The 22,889-nt window shown below is 42.6% G+C and overlaps 1 protein-coding gene across 4 annotated transcripts in view; it reads right to left on the bottom strand.

Moving 5' to 3' along the window:
* Positions 1 to 22,889, bottom strand: part of LOC139262042 (gamma-aminobutyric acid receptor subunit gamma-2-like) — a 161,906-nt gene that overhangs the window by 131,460 nt on the left and 7,557 nt on the right. For all 4 annotated transcript variants that reach the window (XM_070877203.1, XM_070877202.1, XM_070877204.1 and 1 more), the window contains 2 exons: positions 4,261 to 4,481; positions 534 to 616 (listed from right to left, as the gene is read on the bottom strand). In XM_070877203.1, coding sequence (XP_070733304.1) covers positions 534 to 616; positions 4,261 to 4,481 — 304 coding nt within the window. The remainder of the gene's footprint in view (positions 1 to 533; positions 617 to 4,260; positions 4,482 to 22,889) is intronic.

A 22,889-nucleotide genomic window follows, 5' to 3' on the forward strand; every position in this document is an offset into this window, starting at 1 on the left:
ACATTGCCATTTAAATTAGGGCCCTGCTCCTCTGGTGTGGGCAACCTTCCTGTGCCTGAAGACAGACAAGTCAAACTAGTAGGGGACGGGAACATGGCACTAATCTGCCCCTCCCTCTGCCAGCTTAACCCCGCCACCACACCACCTGCACCACTGCTGTCCGGCGTGGGCGGGTTAAAATCGGTCCTGATATGACAATTAGGAACATCATTAGATGAGCATGGGTATCACTGATACATTGGTTTAAAAAGGAGAATTTCAGTTTCCATTGCATTGAATTAATTAACATGAAAATGTTTACTGTTAGCTGCTGACAATTCCCACAGATTAGCACTTCATACTATATATGTTGCAATATGCACTTTACGAAGGTAATTGGTTAAACAAAATGTTTATATTAAACTTCTGAAGTACATCTTTTACAGCCTTCTTTGTGATAAAACATTCTTTCAAGAATTCTGCAATACTCTAACAGAGTACATTGCTGCTTTAAATATCTGCAGTTAAATTATATATCATAAACTAATACATACAGCTTGAGAATTCCAAAGGACAGGAGTGCTCATCCATTGGGAAATTATGCAGTTGAAGCTGGCATTCAGCATCAATTGTTAACCTAAAAATAATGAAACATCATTGTATGCATGGAAATAATTGAGAGGGCAATCTCATTATGAAAGAAATACTCTAACTGTAGCAGAAATATATTCACCTACGCAAGATATATATATATAAAAAAGAGAGTCAGATTTGAATCAAAGATATGGGCATATGTTACATATTTAAGACAGAGATAAAAAACGATATAGATATCTTGCGAAGCTTCACAAGGCACGAAAGAGATATTAAACCACACAATACAAAGTACTGTGTAGTGATATGCAAAACTCGAACTATGGGAATGTAGCACACAACTCATATTAAAGGCGAGTTTTATTTAGACAGGAAAGAACAACATAATTGAAATCTTATACTTCATGATATCTTCAGCAGTCAATCACAGCATAGGAATTGGTTCAGGTCATCAAAGATAAGTCAAGTATGCATAACTGATTTTATTTCTGAGATTTTACATTAGAGAAAATGAGACAGTTAGTGCCAGTTCATGAGATTGCTATTCAGATACTTTAACATGTTGCATGTCTAATGTATTGCTACAAATTCCTCAGAATTTCAATGCAACTGGTACGCATTTAGAACTTAGGGAGTGATAATTTAACATCGACTTACTGCCTGTAACATATTATGTTACACTCATTATCATTTGTTTAAAATCATTAGCATAAGTGAAGTGTTTTGTTGAGGTTTAGATTTGAAAAATTCAATCTAATTTCTAACCAAATTATCTAAACCTTCTGCAAAAATATAAGTAGCTGTTTATTAGAATTTGCAGTCATCCTGGTTAGGCAGTAAGTGAATATACTTACTGTCATCTAACTAACTAAAGTGCATTAAAGCCCACAGCTCTCAATATCACTCCATTATGGCTTAATTATTGAATGGTCTTTTTGATTAGCTAAATAAGAGAGACAGATATAATGGCCCAGAATTTGTTGCCAAAGTAACAGCGAGTTCAATAGCATTCACCTTTTTTAATGTGTAAATGATCCAGCAACTTGTGATTAGGAAGAAATATTTCATGAATTGCGACTTGCCACAAGTTGCTGGATGATTTGTGCCGCTCCACTGTTAGCCTCGTGGAACTGGCAGCTCACCCTCAAGCCCCATTATTTTTAAGAATTTGCTGGATTTGGAAAATTAAATTATCGCAGAAAATTAGGGCTCATATTTAAGAATGCAAATACCCTTTCAATGTTGTGATAATTGTTAATACAATACCAATCAACCTTTCTGACCCAGAAAGGGAACAATTTAAACTGCTGAGTCGCATTCCTGCAAGTAATAAATTCTTCTTAGAAATTTTGAACATTTCAAATTTTAGAGGGGGAAATTGCCCACTTCTTTGGTAACAGGGTGGTAAGGCCTTTCCGACTGGGGGCAGGCGAATGGTCCAGCCCATGCAGAATTGTCCCGTATTTCTGCCCCGTCTGGTGCTCTGACCCATTGTCGGACACTTACTGACCCCTTTCCACTCCGTGAGGGAAATTTCCCCACGGGAGCACGGCCGCCACCAGTCGGTGCCCCCGACAGCTTTGCTCGGTGGGAAACTGCCACTGGCTGGGCAGCGCGTCTGCCCTTAAAGGGGAGGGCACACCGCCGTGGCCGCCATTTCATTTTAATTGTCAGCTGACTCTGCTGTCGGCCTGACAATGGCAGCCACGGGTTCGGCTGCGCTGCCAACAGGCAGTCCGGCTCGCCCTCTTGGGTGCCGGGCTGCTGGCCCGGCCAAGGCCTTCCATGGTGGCCCAGTGGGCACCAAGGAGGCCTCACAAGGCCTCGCAACATCCCTCCCCTTTAAGTGAAGGGGAGGGATATTGCTAGGCGTCAGCGCGGCGACTCCCATTCCATCACCATGTGGGGGAACTGCAGACACACACAAATTGCTTGGTGTGATCATTAAGATGTTGTTTGGTGCTCAACCAACAGCCAATAACAAAGCGTGGTGTCCTTTGTCCTCGCACTTCAAGCAGCTTACATTTATTTGAAGCTGTAGGTCAAGGGAACACATTTAACTAATGATGCCCCACTCCAGTAAAATCTGGGCCAATGATTTTCTTGCATACTGGGGCAATCACCAGAGTGGTAGAAAGAGCACTGAATTTCCTTGGACTTCCAGCTGCGGTGCTACTATAACTTTGTTGGAATTGTGGCAGTACCCTGTTTATGCAGGTAAATAGGCTTTCTGCCACACTTACAATGAAGTTACAGCTGTGCTACAGCAGAAAGCCTGAGGAAATTCTTAGCCAACGTAATCAGACTTTTGATTTTTTTTATTTCTCAGTTAACATGGTCGTGATTAGGTTTTGCAAAGTCGAACTGTAAGGTTTATGAAAAATTGCTCTTTGTAGGTAGGATCTACCTTTGCATGGTAACTACCCAGTACCTCGCCCAAGTAACTAGTATTCATGTGCCAGACTTGATCGCAAGTGTCAGCCTTCACAGCCAAGCCTGGTCCTGCCCTCACTCGACATCCAAACATCTGCATGTTCACCTGGATAATGCTTAGGAGCAGGATCCCTGGCTGCTTTTTATTCTTTCTAACCCAGGAGCTCTGAGACTAATTGAAGTGCCTTTGTTGCCACCTTGACTATAATCAGCTCTGACTCATGACTCAATCTGCAACATTCTTGATCTGTATGAATGTGCCACTCACTGTAAAATCCTGCTGAGCCGAGCGACTGGCAGAAGATTTGTTTTTAAAAGAATGGCTGCGGAAAGAAATCTCAATTTCATAGGAAAAGTTCAAAACAAATAGTCTTGCATTGAATCAAAGCCTATTCTCTTCTCAATCAGATAATCACAACACAAATGATTAAATGAAGATTGACTGACATTAAAAATAAGCAAATAAAATAATTAACATTGGGGAGAGCAAGCGTAGATTGGGTGACGGCTTTGCTGAACACCTCCATTCAGTCCGTAAGTGTGACCCTGAGCTTCCAGTCGCCTGTCACTTTAATTCGCCACTCCACTGCCACTCTGATATCTCCATCCTTGGACTCCTGCACTGTTCCAATGAAGTTCAACGCAAGCTCGAGGAACAGCACCTCATCTTTCGTTTAGACACTTTACAGCCTTCTGGACTCGACATCAAGTTCAACAATTTCAGAGCATAACCTCTGGCCACCTTTGGCGCACTTTCCCTCCCCCCATCTTGTTTTATTAATTTTTTTTCTCTTTGCCTCTAATGGCAGCTGGTCATTACTCAGCCATTCACACCCTAAGGATTAACCTTTTTCTAACTTCTGTCATTACCATTTCAATTCGGCCCATCATCCCTTTTGTCTCTCTAATCTCTCCTGCCTTCCACCCTCTCACAGACCTTCCCTTCTGTTCTTTCTTCCCCTCCCCCTTTCAGTGCTTAAGAATATGTTCTTTTCAAACATTCAGCAGTTCTGACGAATGGTCATTGACCCGAAATGTTAACTTTATTTTTCTCTCCACAGATGTTGCCTGACCCATTGAGATTTTCAGCTTTCTCTGTTTTTATTTCAGATACCAGCATCTGCAGTATTTTGCTTTTGAAATAAAATAATTAAGTAGGTTCTATAGCTATTAAAAAGTGCGCTCAATTGGCCTGCGTCAGAGTTCATTTTTTCTTATACTTTAGCAAAATATTAACAAGTCAACTTAAACTACCTTAGTGTGTATAATATTCTTCCATCATTCCAAATCCTAAGCATTCGATTTGGAGTTGTTATCCAATGGGCATCAGCCTTCTTTGAATTTCTGAAGAATGTGTCCGGTATCCATATTTTACCCACCATGTTGCTGTTGAGCTTTAGGATGTTCATAGTGCTGTTAAACTTGAGACGTCTGTCATACCATGTTTGGGCAAAAAATATGTCAATGGTATATTCCTGTTGAATAGATCCAATAGATGAAGTAATCAATATTCATATTAATGAACAAAGCTTCAATATTGTACATGAAGCCTCTAAAACATTACTATCTTTCCCATGAAGTACTCAGTGTTAAAGTATGGAGTTAGCTCAATTGTCAAGTAAACAATACAGTTTGCCGAGTCCAACAGTAAATCTGTTCACCTAGCACATAGAACGAGGATGACCTGGTTCTACAGGATCAATAAAACATAATAGTTTATCTATATAAGTATACATGGTGCCATTATTCCCACTAAGCCGCTTTTATAGTGAGCTCCTTTTAAGTTAGATTCTGGGTGTTTGGGATTCTTGAGCTTGCTCCCAGCATTTATACTGTTAAATCCAGACACATAAATCAGCAGCAGACCGTTCTTCTTTTTTTAAATATTTGTTCCTGGGATGTGGTCGTTACTGGCAAGGCCAGCATTTATTGCCCATCCCTAATTGCCCTCGGCAAGGTGGTGGTGAGCTACCTTCTTGAACCGCTGCAATCCATGCAGTGAAGGTACTCTGGGAGTGCTGTTAGGGAGGGAGTTCCAGGATTTTAACCCAGCGATGGTGAAGGAACAGAGATATATTTCCAAGTCAGGATGGTGTGTGACTTGGGAGGGCAACTTGGAGGTGGTGATGTTCCAGTACACCTTCTGCCCTTGTCCTTCTAGGTGGTAGAGGATACGGGTTTGGGAGGTGCTGTCGATGAAACCTTGGCAAGTTGCTGCTGTATAGCATGGGCCATGAAGAGTAGCACAGCAATTGCAGAATTTATGGTTTCATATGGACAAAACAAGCTTGGAACTTAACTGTGAATGCGGTATATAAATATTGACTCCCAAATGATAAGTGGTGGAATACCTGCCTTCAATAATTTTAACAAAAAAGTAATTACACAAGAGGAGACATGTTCCATCACTTAATACTCCCTTCTATCTTTTACCATTAAACTCATGAAGATTTCACACCTCACCATTGGCACAGATTTCTCGCTTGCCGTCAATTGAAATGACAATTAGGGCATTTTCTATAACGTTGGCCGATTTGCAATGCTAATTTTTACACCTGGGTGACAAGTTCAAAATCGACTTCATAGTATTTCATCCCATGCTTAGTAGGATTTAAAGCCTGTAGTTTTTCGTATTGAAACATATCTACTTATCATGAAAAGAAAAATTACATATTCAGGTTTACATCCAAGTAAAGGTTAAAAATATACCTTAAATATATTAAACAAAACAAAGTTCCAGAACAGTATAATATTAGGTTAATACAATATGTGTATTAATATTTATAAGTAGTCCTGTTTTCACACTTATCTCACTCACATGTAATAATGTAATTTCTGAGTGAGATAAATGTGTTAAGAACACTTCTTCACTACTGTCATAAAATCTGTTACACTGAGGCACTAACGGAAGAAGTAGCTGCCCTATGGCCGACTTCACTGAACTGAAATGAAACAAGAAGATTTCTTGCCATATAACAGGCAGTGGGGGATTTGTCATAATATATTTTTCTTATGTCTTTATTTTGATTCATGGAGAAGTTCTTGATTCATGCTGAAAGAAATAGCTGAGAAGGCCATGTGAATTGAATCATTTCTGCACAAGATATTCCTCTAAAGAGAGTTGAGCATCCATTCATCAGGTATGATGGGGAGCATTGAACACCCATCACACTTGCAATAATCTTTATGAAAACGAATGTAAAATAATATGTTAACATCAGTTTTAATGATCGTCACATAAGGCAAATATACACAACAGGAAACAGAGCAATCACAAGTTATTTCAATGATGAGGATTCATTCTCTGCATTTGAGTATATATATATATATTTATTAGCGAGAGAGAGAGAGAGAGAGAGAGAGAGGAAGTTACATTTATCCAAGTGAGAAAATTGTGCTCAATTTTAAAATAATAAATAACAGGTGAATGGGTTTATTTATTTCTGAACATGAAATGTGCTGTAACAATCTGTGAAACTGAGAAGCTATCCTGCATGCGTATAAAGTCAAAAGCTTATTAAGGGTAAATAATATGCAAAATATATTAATAGAACAATTGTTAAATTTGTAAATAAGATCTTTCTTTAAATAAAAGGACCTGGGATCAATAGGAAGGTAATAGTTAGTTTAACGAGATCAATAATGTAATCAAGTTAATATATTGGACTCCTTGATAGCTGGAAACAAGAAAGTGATTATATATTGGCATGAACCTTTTCAACTACTGTTAAATCCAATCATCAGAATTTTAAAAGTCTGCTTATTAAATGCTTTTGCACTCTAAAAATTGATGTCTCAAGGGCAGAGATGATGCAGTATACTGGATCTTAAGTGCAATGAGTCAGAGTTTGAAGGAGACAGATTGTGACAACAATTGCTCACACAGTGAGTTTCCATCTCAACCATTCCATTAAGAGCAGGCATGAGTACAGGAGACCAGGTGCTTCCTCATAGAGAGTGATAGACACTCAGGAGGAGGTATTCCATGGCTATGCTTGCACAACTATTGGCTAGTTACGGAATGCCTTCTCATTCCATTGGCCAGCGATAATGCCTTGCATAGGACCCCAGAAAAGCAACAGAATAACAATAAATAGAAAGATAGAAACATGGAAACATAGAAAAATAGGTGCAGGAGTAGGCCATTCGGCCCTTCGAGCCTGCACCGCCATTCAATAAGATCATGACTGATCATTCCTCCAGTACCCCTTTCCTGCTTTCTATCCATACCCCTTGATTCCTTTAACCGGACGAGCCATATCTAACTCCCTCTTGAATATATCTAGTGAACTGGCATCAACAACTCTCTGTGGCAGGGAATTCCACAGGTTAATAACTCTCTGAGTGAAGAAATTTCTCCTCATCTCAGTCCTAAATGACCTACACCTTATCCTAAGACTATGTCCCCTGGTTCTGGACTTCCCCAACATTGGGAACATTCTTCCCGCATCTAACCTGTCCAGTCCCGTCAGAATCTTATATGTTTCTATGAGATCCCCTCTCATCCTTCTAAACTCCAGTGAATAAAGGCCCACTTGATCCAGTCTCTCCTCATATGACAGCCCAGCCATCCCTGGAATCAGTCTGGTGAACCTTCGCTGCACTCCCTCAATAGCAAGAACGTCCTTCCTCAGACTAGGAGGCCAAAACTGAACACAATATTCCAGATGAGGCCTCACTAAGGCCCTGTACAACTGCAGTAAGACCTCCCTGCTTCTATATTCAAATCCCCTAGCTATGAAGGTCAACATACCATTTCCCTTTTTCACCGCCTGCTGTACCTGCGTGCCCACTTTCAGTTACTGATGAACCATGACACCCAGGTCTCGTTGCACCTCCCCTTTTCCTAGTATGCCGCCATTCAGATAATATTCTGCCTTCCTATTTTTGCCCCAAAAATGGATAACCTCACATTTATCCACATTATATTGCATCTGCCATGCATTTGCTCACTCACCTCAACTGTCCAAGTCACCCTGCAGCCTCTTAGCGTCCTCCTCACAGCTCACACCGCCACCCATTATATTGCATCTGCAAACTTGGAAATATTACACTCTATTCCTTCATCCAAATCGTTAATGTATATTGTAAAGAGCTGGGGTCCCAGCACTGAGCCCTGCGGCACTCCGCTAGTCACTGCCTGCCATTCTGAAAAGGACCCAGTTATTCCGACTCTCTGCTTCCTGTCTGCCAACCAGTTCCCTATCCACGTCAGTATATTACCCCCAATACCATGTGCTTTGACTTTGCACACCAATCTCTTGTGTGATACCTTGTCAAAAGCCTTCTGAAAGTCCAAATACACCACATCCACTGGTTCGCCCTTGTCCACTCTGCTAGTTACATCCTCAAAAAATTCCAGAAGATTCGTCAAGCATGATTTCCCTTTCATAAATCCATGCTGACTTGATCCGATCCTGTCACCGCTTTCCAAATGCGCTGCTATTTCGTCCTTCATGATCGATTCCAATATTTTCCCCACTACTGATGTCAAGCTAACCGGTCTATAATTACCCGTTTTCTCTCTCCCTCCTTTTTTAAAAAGTGGTGTTACATTAGCTACCCTACAGTCCATGGGAACTGATCCAGAGTCGATAGACTGCTGAAAAATAATCACCAATGCATCCACTATTTCTAGGGCCACTTCCTTGAACACTCTGGGATGCAGACTATCAGGCCCCAGGGATTTATCAGCCTTCAATCCCATCAATTTCCCGAACACAATTTCCCACCTAATAAGGATATCCTTCAGTTCCTCTTTCTCACTAGACACACTGTCCCTTAGTGCCTTCGGAAGGTTATTTGTATCTTCCTTCGTGAAGACAGAACCGAAGTGTTGGTTCAATTGGTCTGCCATTTCTTTGTTCCCCATTATAATTTCACCTGAATCCAACTGCAACGGACCTATGTTTGTCTTTACTCATCTTTTTCTCTTCACATATTTATAGAAGCTTTTGCAGTCAGTTTTTATATTCCCTGCAAGCTTCCGCTCGTACTCTATTTTCCCCCTCTTAATTAAACCCTTAGTCCGCCTCGATTGAATTCTAAATTTCTCCCAGTCCTCAGGTTTGTTGCTTTTTCTGGCCAATTTATATGCTTCTTCCTTGGCCTTAACACTATCCTTAATTTTCCTTGTTAGCTACGGTTGAGCCACCTTCCTCGTTTTATTTTTACTCCAGACAGGGATGTACAATTGTTGAAGTTCATCCATGTGATCTTTAAATGTTTGCCATTGCTTATCCACCGTCAACCCTTTTAGTATCGTTTGCCAGTCTTTTCTAGCGAATTCATGTCTCATACCATCGAAGTTACCTTTCCTTAAGTTCAGGACCCTAGTTTCCGAATTAACTGTGTCACTCTCCATCTTAATAAGGAATTCTAGCATATTATGGTCACTTTTCCCCAAGGGGCCTCGCACAACAAGATTGCTAATTAGTCCCTTCTTATTACACAATACCCAGTCTAGAATGGCCAGCTCCCTGGTTGGTTCCTCGACATATTGGTCTCGAAAACCATCTCTAATATACTCAGGAAATCCTCCTCCACCGCATTGCTACCAGTTAGGTTAGCCCAATCAATGTGTAGATTAAAGTCGCCCATGATTACTGCTGCACCTTTATTGCACACATCCCTTATTTCTTGCTTGATGCCATCCCCAACCTCACTACTACTATTTGGTGGTCTATACACAACACCCACTCGTGTTTTCATCCCTTTGGTATTCCGCAGCTCCACCCATACCGATTCCACATCATCCAGGCTAATGACCTTCCTTACAATTGCATTGATTTCATCTTTAACCAGCAACGCCACCCCGCCTACTTTTCCTTTGTCTATCCTTCCTAAATGCTGAATACCCTTGGATGTTGAGTTCCCAGCCTTGGTCACCCTGGATGCCAATCACATCGTATCCGTTAACTGCTATCTGCACAGTTAATTCATCCAACTTATTCCGAATACTCCTCGCATTGAGGCACAGAGCCTTCAGGCTTGTTTTTTTAACAAACTTTGCCCCTTTAGAATTTTGCTGTAATGTGGCCCTTTTTGTTTTTTTCCTTGGGTTTCTCTGCCCTCCACTTTTACTATTCTCCTTTCTATCTTTTGCTTATACCTCCTTTTTATTTCCCTCTGTCTCCCTGCATAGGTTCCCATCCCCCTGCCATATTAGTTTAACTCCTCTCCAACAGCACTAGCAAACACTCCCCCTTGGATATTGGTTCCGGTCCTGCCCCGGGGGATGCAGACTGTCCAGTTTGTACTGGTCCCACCTCCCCCAGAACCAGTTCCAATGCCCCAGGAATTTGAATCGCTCCCTTCTGCATTACTCCTCAAGCCACATATTCATCTGAGCTATTCTGCGATTCCTACTCTGCCTAGCCCGTGGCACTGGTAGCAATCCTGAGATTACTACTTTTGAGGTTCTACTTTTTAATTTAGCTCCTAGCTCCCTAAATTCGCCTCGTAGGACCTCATCCCGTTTTTTACCTATGTCATTGGTACCTATATGCACCACGACAACTGGCTGTTCACCCTCCCTTTTCAGAGTGTCCTGCACCCGCTCCGAGACATCCTTGACCCTTGCACCAGGGAGGCAACATACCATCCTGGAGTCTTGGTTGTGGCCGCAGAAACGCCTATCTATTCCCCTTACAATTGAATCTCCTATCACTATCGCTCTCCCACTCTTTTTCCTGCCCTCCTGTGCAGCAGAACCAGCCACGGTGCCATGAACTTGGCTGCTGCTGTTCCCCCTTGATGAGTCATCCCCCTCAACAGTACTCAAAGCGGTGCATCTGTTGTGCAGGGGGATGACCGCAGGGGATCCTTGCACTACCTTCCTTGCACTGCTCTTTCTGTTGGTCTTCCATTCCCTATCTGACTGTGGACCCTTTACCTGCGGTAAGACCAACTCACTAAACGTGCTATTCACGTCATTCTCAGCATCGTGGATGCTCCAGAGTGAATCCATCTTCAGCTCCAATTCCGCAACGCAGTCCATCAAGAGCTGGAGGCGGATACACTTCCCACACATGTAGTCGTCAGGGACACCGGAGGCGCCCCTGATTTCCCACATCGTACAGGAGAAGCATAACACGTGTCCGAGCTCTCCTGCCATGACTTAACCCTTAGATACACTTAAATTGGCAACAACAATGCTGAAAGTTATTCACTGATATAGAAGAGAAAAAAGAAAAACTACTTACCAATCACCAGCCAATCACTTATCCCCTTGGCTGTGACGTCACCTTTCTATTTCTTTCTTCTTCTTTTTTGCCTTTTCCCTGTAGCTGCACAAGCTGGGCCTTTATAGGCCTCTCTCCGATCCCCGGACTCACGCCTCAGCGACCACAAACTCCTGCTGCCTCTCGCGGCCTTTATAGGCCTCTCTCCGATCCCCGGACTCACGCCTCAGTGACCACAAACTCCTGCTGCCTCTCGCGGCCTTTATAGGCCTCTCTCCGATCCCTGGACTCACGCCTCAGCGACCACAAACTCCCGCTGCCTCTCGCAGCCTTTATAGGCCTCTCTCCGATCCCCGGACTCACGCCTCAGCGACCACGAACTCCCGCTGCCTCTCGCGGCCTTTATAGGCCTCTGCCAATCCTCGGACTCACGCCTCAGTGACCACGAACTCCCGCTGCCTCTCGCGGCCTTTATAGGCCTCTGCCAATCCCCGGACTCACTCCTCAGTGATCACAGTTGAAAATTTTTAAATTAATGGCTCATTGGACAAATTTGCCACATGCTGTGATACTGAGCGATATGGATCAGAAAAGGACCCAGGTTCAATCCATGATCTGTGCCGAGACAGCTGGTATTAGTGGGCTGACCGCGTGACACAAACGTTAGTCTCTGTACTTTTTAGCTAGACCAGAGGGAGGAAATATCCCACTACTGATTGCTATGCAGGTGACTCATGTTGGAAGTGCATTTGTGTTATTTTCAAGTAAGGTTAAGAGCCGGAGGAGGCAGTCAAGCATTTTAAAAGGGATACAAGAGGCCCACAGATCAGTAAATCAGCTGCCTTGTTGGCCTCAGCATGGCCTACAAAAGGAGGTAAGTGAGGGACGGATTGGAGGGAGGAGGCTGCTACAAAGCCCTCTACCTCCATGGTGGCAGTATGCGGGGTGCACACTCGGGAAATTCTTACAGAGACCCACACCCCACTTGCACTACCATTTACAATCTGCAAGTAGGGAATTGTACAGAATTACTGCACAGAAACAGGCCATTCGATCCAAATTGTCTATGCCAGTGTGCCAGCTGGAATAAGAGGAAAGCCAGCTCAGATCATTGAAGCAGCTGCAGTCCTCACTGCCCAAACTTTCCTGCATTCTCCAACAGTATCCTGCCTGACTTTGTGCGGGATTGCCGAGTAAGTTACTGGCAGTGGATACAATATTAACAAGAAGTAAATTACATATGTGTGAGGCAGTGTTTTTAAAAAGACTGAATAAGTTTTGAATATGAGCTATTCCAATTTGAAAGATTGCAAAGGGTAGACCTATTATGCTGACATTTGCTTTTCCATGATATTCAAGGAATTTCATTGTCAGGTGAGGGCTGATTGAGTACTGCTCACAGAGAGTTTGAATGCTTAGAGAAAGCTATATATTCACCTTCCATGGCATTAAATATTTCTCTTAAATTGAAATTGGTGCATTTCCAAAATTGATTGAAAATGTGAATTTAACGCTTTGAAATCCTACAGTTTGCATTTCCCACTGCTGTTGGTGTGTGAACTCTTCTATTGCATTTGAGATGCAAATGTCATAGTGGCCAGAATTTTAGCAACGCTCCGAGGACTGGATGGGTGGCGGGTCAGCTGTTATATTTAAAATGATTGACAGTGGGTTGGGATCCTGCCGTCAACCTGCTACCACGCTAAATTCTCAGATGTCGGGTCGGTCAATGCTGAACAGACGCGACACGCAGCAGCAGGGAGGCAATTTAGGTGATTATGACCTTGTTAAGAGCCTATTAAAAAGAATTTTGAGCTGAACTTATCATTTTACCAGGTTATCCACAAGGTTCACGCTGCTCGGGGATCACGTCAGGCAAGGACGTCAGGAGTTGTGTGAGCATGAATTAATTTCTTTACTTGACAGCTGCAATTGTGCTATAAAAGCAGCTGTTCACTTTCCATGAATCAAAGCTCTTGCTTACTGCATTTGGAAGGCAGATTGAGCTCTATGCAGTTTGCAAGTGTTTGGAGCAAACTCTCTATCCAGTGTCACCTCATTGGAACAACCTCTCTCAACGTTGACAGATGGCTCCATCAGCTCAACTTCACCTGCTATCTATTGCATTAGCATCGGTGCCCTTGAAACTATCTCACCTTGGTCCTCAGAATCCCACCACGATCAGCCCCAGCACCAGCAGCACCAGGCACACCAGCAGCACCCAGAACACTGGCAGCACCAACACCACCAACCTTCCCAATAATCAACTGATGCTGCACAGGACACAGGGCATCAGCATCCAACCACATTGCTGCCCGGGACACATGGGGTGGCCTCACCATGGCCAGATTTACTTCACTTTGAGGCTGTACACCCTGGCTGACACACTATGCACCAGGCTGGCACTACCCCACACCAATACCATAAAAGTATCCCTACTATGCCCAAGCCATTTCTTTCATATTCATCACCATTGTGGGGGCTACCATTATATCTCACCATTCACTGCAATTTACTAAGCCACTTCCAAAGGTGCACACACATCTGTCCAAGAAAGCAGAGTATTGAAAATATAGGTTTCAATGTTTGACAGCACATTAACAGAAACTTTACATGAACATTGGCTAAAAGACCACCGATCCTTGTGTGTTGTTAGTTGGTATGATTCGACAAGGTTGAGGGTGAGTGTGAGGCATGGCTAGCGAGATGGGGATGTGATAATATAGATAGAGAGAGGGATGGATGGAGGTGCAAGGTAAGTTGGTGTGAGTAAGGATGTGCAGGAGTAGGGTAGGGAAGGCAGAGTGATAGGGATGTGATGAGTGGCACAGCAGGATGAGGTTGAATGTGGTTTTGTAGCAACCTTTCGTGATCCACTGAGATCATTTACGCCACTGCACCCAGATCTTCCTGACGACATCCCTGCTTGTGTCCTTCTGTGCAATGTGTAACTAGGCTGCTTTGATCTCCTGGGGAGGTCTCTTCTGCCCATTGGAAGGGAAGAAAACCTGCCTGTCTGTTTCGTCTCCCACCATAAGCATATGGAAGGAGTCATCGGAGAGTCTGGGTGCAGCTGTGCACCTCTGTGCAGTGCTTGTCAGTGTTTGCATTAGCTCAATGCTGTAGAACACTGACAGCACATCTGTCATAATGATTGCAGGCATGGTCCCTTTAAGTAATCCGGCTGATGACATCATCAGACCCACTTCCTTCAATTGGCTGGAAAATGCGCTGGGCGGGCTTAACAAGCCCAATATCAATGGAAAATCATTTTTACAGAACGGGCTGTAGCCAGCTGCGAGGTCGGAACCCGCCACCTACCCCAGCCTCACCCAACCCACAAAATCGCAGCCGGTTATGGGCAAATTATGGGCACCAGCCTAAAATTGACTGCATTCCACCCTGGAGTGTTCTTTTAGACCAAGAAATAACTTTAGTTAGTTTTAGGTTTGTTTCTGTTTAGACATATTTTAGCAATTCATAAGAAATTTATATCTATTTTATTCGCTTGAAAAAGTCAAAAATTTAGCTTTCTTGATTTCTGTTCTTGTTTTTTCAGGATTTTGTTTTCAAAATTTACGTTTCAAAAAAATTTTAATTATTGTTTCACTGAAACAACTCACAAAGCTACAAGTATTTTTGAGAGACAATAACCTGTAGCTTAAGTGACAATGAGGAATTTATTCATCCATTTTACTTTGCAATATCTGTTCCAAATATCTGTTTCTTTTGTCCTAGAAATAATGAAAAATGTTAATGCTGCTTCCTTATCTTGAATTTGAGTTGTACAGTTCTGGTCTTAAAAAAATTAGCTCTAGTTTTAATTTATTTGACAAAAATACAAACATTTTAGCTGATGATTATTTCACTCCTCATTTAACTGATGAAAACAACACTGCCTGACCTACTGAGCAGATCTTAACTTTGTGCGAACCAGTAAAATAGGGGATAGCAAGTTGGAAGAGATGTAAAACAGGCTGCCGACAAGTTGTCATCTGTTTTACACTATTGCACAAAGTCAAATCTATTCCATTGATTCATACAGCTGGACTGGAATAAGTGCTTCTAACATTATTACAACTAAGAGGTGTAAAATGTAAACAGCATAGGGAAGATTTCCTATGGTTCCTACATGACAGCAAAATCATAAACAGAGTGAAAAGAGTTTCTGTATTCACTACTTCGAGGAAAATCTAATCTATTTTTTCTTATAGAATGTACTTCTAACTTTGCTTACATGAAATATCAGAGGATGCCTTCCTGCTATTTTTACAATGCCACAGACAATATTACACCGAGACTAGAAATTACTGTTGGCAATATAGGCCGGCATTTTAAATGAGTTAGCACCTCCTCAAAATAACAGGCAGAGGAAAAGTCATATAAATGGAATAAGCTTTCATCCATTGATATCACCAAGAGTAATTCCTAGCCTTTTTGACTGGAAGCATCCGTTTCCATTGTCTTGCAATTATTAATGGGGCTGAAATTGCGGCCTCGCCGGGTCCATACGAAGTGCGCACATACCTGGTGAGGCCTCGCAAAAGCCGGTTCTTGGGGCGCATGCACCGAAAATCAAAAGATTTCTCTTGACAGATCCTCCGCATCCCCACAGGAAGGACATTCGCGCAGGTGAGATTGGGCTATTTGCCCATCTCTTGCCCAACAAATGTCCTTCAAACTTTTACGCCTAGTGAAAGCAGGCGCATAGCCTACTTTTACCAGCGTAAGAGTTTTAAAACATATAAAGATTTAATTTTAAAACACATTTTTATGTTAAAAACTCTGTCCATTAAGGTATGTTTATTTTAAACCATTTTAAAACACATTAAAAAAAAATTTTTGAATATTTTTTTCCTCTAAAACATTTAATTAGCTTTAATTTCAATTAATTTTAAATATGTGAGGTGTTTTATTTATTTATTATGTTGTGTTTCTTGTCTTAAGGGTTTATTCTTATTGATAATAATGGGAAGTCGGAGAACCGGAGTTCCCATTATTATCAATGAGAATACTGCAGAGTGATTGGTGGTCCAGGCCCACGTAACTCCAGCTCTTTCGTGTGTACGGAGAAGTCCTCTCCCCATACGTGCGCATCAAATGAAGGCCTTCGACCGCAATCGAAGGCGCCTCCAGGAATTTCAGGTCGGAGGCGTTCGTCCGAACGAAGCCCCCAACCGGAATTTTTGCCCCAATTTACAGCTCTGGGTTAAACTAGAAAGGATTACCACTTGCATGTTTGCAATAAATATGGGTGATGTTATTTTAACAGGAATTTGTATTTAATGGCATGAAAAGTAAATTGGAACACTGAAATATTAAAGTAGTGCCACTAATTTTAAATTCACTGCAGCTTCACTATAAATTTAGGATATATATATATACATATACACACATAAATAAAAACAAAGGGGATGAAATTGCCCACTGCTGGAAACAGGGCGTACGCACCCCATTTCTGTTGTTTTTACCGCCGCGGTGAATGAGGTAATCTCCTGAGCGAAATTCCGCTCTTTGGCTTTTTTTTTTCAGGCAGACCGGAAGTCACTCATAGTAGGGCTGGTAGTGCGGCGGTGAGCACATTAGAGGGGTGAAAGTTGGGGCGGAGTGTAGTGTCTTCCGCTGTCAGTCATCATGACGCTGTGTCACCACAGCTCTACCCTTCATTTAAAGGGGAGAGCATGCGCTATTTTAAAAGTTCGGTGCACTGGGCCAGCAAGAAGGGTTTTGGCTGGGCCAGTGGCCTGACACCTAAGAGGGTTGCCTGTTGGCGGTCCGGCCAAACGCAGGGGACATAATTGTCGGCCCGACATGGCAATCGGCCGGCAAAAGAAAAAACATGGCAGCAGCGGCAGTGCATCCTCCCCTTTAATGGAAGCCACACCGCCATTTCAGAAGGCCACAGCCTCGCTGCACCATCTCAAAAAAGCAAGATTGGACACCGCCTGCCAGGAGCAAGATTTTCTTGGCAGAATGTTGCCGTCGAGGTGGAACATCGGCGGTGCACACTGTGATGACACACTTAGGATAGCTCGGAAGCAGCAGAGTGATGGGGGATGGGGGGGTGGTGGTGGGTCACCGCCGGGATACCACAGGAGCAGAATTTTGATAATGGCAGCCATTACAGGAAAAGTCTGCGGCCATTGCACTCCACAGTATGGCCACCGATTTCCGATGATAACAGACCTTAAGGGAAGGGGCAATTTCGGCCCCAAATCTGAAAATTGAGCATTACCATCATGAAATTAAAAATAGGTTCCAGATATAAATAATACACAGGAAGTAGAAATGGGAAATTTGACAGGATATTTCTGTATGTGGTTACAAATCAACATCATCTGCTTTCAGTCCAAAGCATGATTTCACATTTGCATACACCTCCAAATTCAAAAGAAAATTCTGCAATGTAATAGCAATAAAGAGCTTTAACAGACACAATCTCATCAGCCTTTTAATATCAAACACATATGTCATAGGTATATACCCGGGTATTGTAATATGATGTTGTCATCATTTTTTTAAACCCAATTTATGTATCTTTTACATCTCATGTTGTGCTTAAAATTCTTTCCCTATTTGAGATTGCATTGTGCTAGTTTCTCTGTTTCATGAGAAGTTCATATCACACACCAACGTGGCTCATCAATGGTGCAAGCCTTCTGCTTTAATCTTACACTCTCCAAATATTAGCGTATTAATTCACTTGAAATAAATTGGTTAATACTTCTGTTTAAGGGACTGTGTACAAATGTATTAAGTGTTCATATGCTAATATTGAGAGTATAACTTCAAAGCTTTAAATCTGTGGAATACTTATCATCCCAAGACCATTAAACACCTAATTGCAATTTTTTTGTCCCCACTCATCATCTGTAGAAGAAAGCAAACCATTGTGCAGCTTGCTTCTCAATTGAATAACATCCACTTTTAACTAATTTTGCAAATAAAATCTATTCACATGGGAAAAATGTCCTGTCTGTTCAATAGAATATGAATGCTCTAGAGCTCACTTCCAATGGTTTGTTTATTTCCAGCTAAATACGACTATGGCAGCAACCAAAATTTAAAGTAACTGCAAGTTTCTCATAAATAGATATTAAATATCAAAACAGAATTATGATTAGAAAATTATCAAGTCTACAGCACAGAAACAGGCCATTTGGCCCAACTACTCTATGCAGGCGTTTATGCTCCACACGGCCTCCCCCAACCCTCCTTCTAACCTTATCAGCATACCCTTCTATTCCTTTCTCCCTCATATGCTTATCTAGCTTCCCCTTAAATGCATTCGCCTCAACTACCCCTTGTGTTAGCAAGTTTCATATTCTTACCACTCTTTGCATAAAGATCTGTTTCCAGAATTCCCTATTGGATTTATTAGTGGCTATCTTATATTTATGAACTCTAGTTTTGGTCTCCCCCACAAGTGGAAACATTTATTCAACTTCTACCCTATCACTATCTTAAAGATCTCTGCCAGGTCACCCTTCAGCCTTCACTTTTTTAGAGAAAAGAGCCCCATACAGACTAAATTCTGTACAACAATGTCATGATGTTGCATAGGATGTGAAATCATCAGAATGCACTCAATGTTTTACTCGCATGTTTAAAATCCGTAAAATGTTAGGCGGCAAAAGTCCCAATTAATTCAGTGTGGGTGTCATTTTAGGGTTTGAACAATTTAGCACACAGTAGAAAAATTTAATGTATCAGGGCTAGTCATTAATGCGATAAATATCTATAGTTGTGAGGTACATCATAGCCCACTCACGACTTCAAAGATTATCATGTCAGTTTGTGCGTATATTTATCACATTCCACAGCTGCCTGTGACACACCATCTATTTATACCATGAAATATCTGGTCCACCTCCCAATATAACATATTAAATCAAGCCTGCCTGGAATGTCAGTAACTGAATTACAGAATCATACTCATTTGCACAGTTCCATATGCTCCTGTATCTTCATATAACTAATGTTATTCTTATTTCCTGGTAATCTACAGCAGATTGGATTCTGGTAAACTGTGATAAAATAATAATCTTAATCCTTCAATGAAAAGGCCATCATATCAGAACATCTCAAAATGCTTTACACAATGAATTACTTTTTGAAGTAGTAACTGTCATGCAGGCAAATTTTCAGCAATATTGCATAAGTAACTTCCTACAAATAGCTATTAGATATTATAGTTTGAGTAGTATTTGTTGAGGAAGCAATATTGGCCAACCAGATCAACACCCTAGGGATGGACGATAAATGCTGGTCTTGCCAGCGATGCCCATAAATGCTGGTCTTGCCAGCGATGCCCACATGCCAGGAATGAATTTTTTTTAAACCCTGCTCATCTTCAAATAGGAACATAAGAACATGTGTAGGCCATTCAGCCCCTCGAGTCTGTTCTGCCATTCAACTAGATCATGATTGATTTGTATCTTAACTGTAATAGTGCCATAGGATCTTTAGCCTCCAGCTAAACTACCAGAACAAGCAGATGGGACATTATTTAAACATATTTTCTGAAGGGTAGAAGTATGGAATAGTTTGGCCATCAGTATTCCCCTTGATAAAAATAAAATAGCTAAGTAAAAGGTGATAAGGAAATAATTTAATTGAAGCATTCAGAGCACAAAACAAAAGTTCAAGTCGTTTGTCATCTGAATTTCTCTACTAGTTTATTTTTAAAAGCACTCCTGCCCATCATTCTCATTAATTAAAATGAACATCTGCAAATTGCTTAACTTAATTATCAGAAGTACATATGTGCGGGTAATTAAAGAGAGGTAGAGAGGCGGAGAGGTTTAGGGAGGGCATTCTAGAGCTTAGGGCCTTGGCAGTTGCAGGCACGGCCAACAATGGTGGAGCGATTGAAATCGAGGATGCTCAAGAGGCCAAAATTGGAGAAGTGCAGATATCTCGGAGGATTGTAGGGCTGGACGAGGTTACAGAGATAGGGAGGTGAGAGGCCATAGAGGGATTTGAAAACAAGGATGAGAATTTTTAAATCGAGTTAGGACACGGGCACATGGCCAGCAGAGGTTTGGATGACCTCAAGTTTAGAGAGGGCAGAACGTAGGAGACACACCAGAAATGTATTGGAATAGAGCTAATAAAGGCATGGACTAGGGTTTCAGCAGCAGATAAGCTGAGATGGAGCAGCATCACCGAGGTGGAAATAGGCAGTGTTAGTGATGGCATGGATATGTAGTCAGAAGCACATCTTGGGGTCAAATATTACACCAAGCTTGCGAGCAGTCTGGTTTAGACAGTTTCCAGGGAGTGCGATGGAGTAGCTTGGGAACGGAACTTTTTGGCAGAGGAAATTGGTTAAGAAATAGCTGAAAAAAGGAATGAGCAATTACCAAGATTTTCCAATGCAGCACTGGATAGCTTGGTGCAGGCAGTGGAGAGGACAGAAGACAGGAAGCCCTACAGGCATCTTCTTTGTGGACAAAGTAATTTCTTCCCAGAGTATGTGAATGCTAGGCACATTGCACCGAGGACGTGGCTGCAATACGGTAAAATAAAATCAATGCTCTAACTAGAGTTGTTAAGGTAAGAAAACTGCTCTCACACTTTCTGCTCATAGTTACAGCCTCATTATAACACTGACAGCACTCACAGGCCTACCCCTCCCCCACCCCTCACTACCTTTCACTTTCCTACAATCACTGCAGTACACCACTACACTACCTTCTCATTATACTCACACATTCATCACTATTGCAACCCTCACTTATCAGCAACTCGGATCTCACACAGAGACCATCAGCTATTCTACCATGATGGCCACATTCTGCAAACACCTCACAAGACTTTCACTCATACGCTCCCTTCTTTCTTGCAGGAGAAGATCGCACACAACACAAGGCAATAGGCTGGAGCCAGAGGAGGAGCCTGCCTGCAAACCATCTTTGCCCCCTTGAAGATAGCACGCTGGTCATTGTGGGAAGGGGCAGAGTGGAGGCCATTGTGATTGCCAATTCTGGAAGAGATGCCGTGCAGGATTTCTTCATATCTAATCTTCTTTGTCGCTTCTGACCTCCCTCACCCTCCACGCTGCAGATGCTTTCAACACCCAATTCTTTCTTTGCTCTTCCTCATACCACCTGCTAACTCTTGTCGCTCACTTTCTTCTCAGTTGCTTAGAATGTCAATATTCCTCAGCTCGAATAGGAAGAGAAGCTCAGCCTTCCAGAAGATGCACGGACACTTGTTCTGATTCTCACAAGCACCCAGCTCAGATACTGGCACTGTGGAGACTTTAGAGGCTAGATTAGAGGAGGTATCTGCATGTGATGACTCTGCAGGCACAAGTGCGCAGGAGCGAGGACAAGGGGATAGGACATCAGAGGTGCCAGCTCATGGGAAGGCAAGGTCACATACTAGTTCTTCTGCAGAGGACTCAAATGCAGACGTTGAGGGTTCAGGCTCCCAAAGAAAGCTGATGGGCATCTACCAGGAAATGCTTGGTGCACTGAGAAACCTGCTGGAAAGCTAGTGCACAAGTGGCGGAGCATGCAGTAATCCAACTCCAACTTTTCTCTGGGCTTTGCGCAGAACATGGAGACTATTCTGTCCAACATGGTCCGAATGATCAGATCCCTCAACACCACTATGGAACCCAGCATGAAGAAGCCTCATGGCAGCTCTGATAGCTTTCATGGCAAATTTGTTCAATAGTGGCTGCCATTGTGGCTTTGGGAGCCACTATTGAATGGGTCTTCCAGGGCATCACATTACTTCTGCATGCGCCATCCCAGCTGAGTGGCCTTGGAGAAGAACATGTGGTTCATGTTCAGGATGATACCATACCTGCTCCTTCACCAGACACTATGCCAGTGCCCGTTAGTGCCACACAGTCAGCCGGCCCAAACTGCTGCAAACCATGCCGAGATTGCTATCTGAAGCGGGGCCCTCTAGGCCGAGAGCTGCTCATGTTCTTACTCCAAGGCCATATGTGTCCTCAATGAAAGCTCAGCAGCCTTCCACCGCCCAAGCTGTAGCCACTGTGGAAACATTTCGTAGGAGCACGAGGATAGGAAAATGAGCATACAAGCCAGGTACTAAGGTGTTGGACAAGGGTAATTAGTGATTTTTTTTGTCAATGCTGACAGGATTTGATAAAGCTGGTGATCGTCCTTCTAGTGCAGCGACAGCAAGGCTCATAAGCCTTGGGTGAAGGAATGTAAATAGATGGTGGTTGTAAGGAATTGTACACGGTTGGTCAATGGGGAAATGGAAGGGCTGATTTAGGTGAAACACTTCTCAATGAGCTGGTCTCTGAGAGCTGGGGCAGGTTGGTATTATGTTGGTTGCTACCTCACCTCCTCCACCTCCACCTCCTCCTCGTCTTCCTCTTTCTGCTCCTCCTCCTACACTTGTTGCTGCCCAGGTATTGGTAAAGGTTGGTTCCTCATGATGGCGAAGTTATGCAGCAGACAAGGACAATTATGGATACCCACTCAGAAGTGTACTACAAAGCTCCTCCAGTATAATCTATGTAGTGGAAGTGTTGCTTGAGCCTGCCAATTGTTTGCTCAATAATATTCCTTGTGGTAGCATGGGTCTCATTTTAGGTCTGCTCTGCTGCTATGCGAGGGTTCCTGACAGTAGTCATGAGCCACGTCCAGAGGAGATATGCCTTGTTACACAATAACCAGCCTATAACTGGTAGCCTGGATGGAATAAAGGCAG

The sequence above is a fragment of the Pristiophorus japonicus genome, chromosome 4, assembly GCF_044704955.1.
Source record: "Pristiophorus japonicus isolate sPriJap1 chromosome 4, sPriJap1.hap1, whole genome shotgun sequence".
Lineage (NCBI taxonomy): Eukaryota > Metazoa > Chordata > Chondrichthyes > Pristiophoridae > Pristiophorus > Pristiophorus japonicus.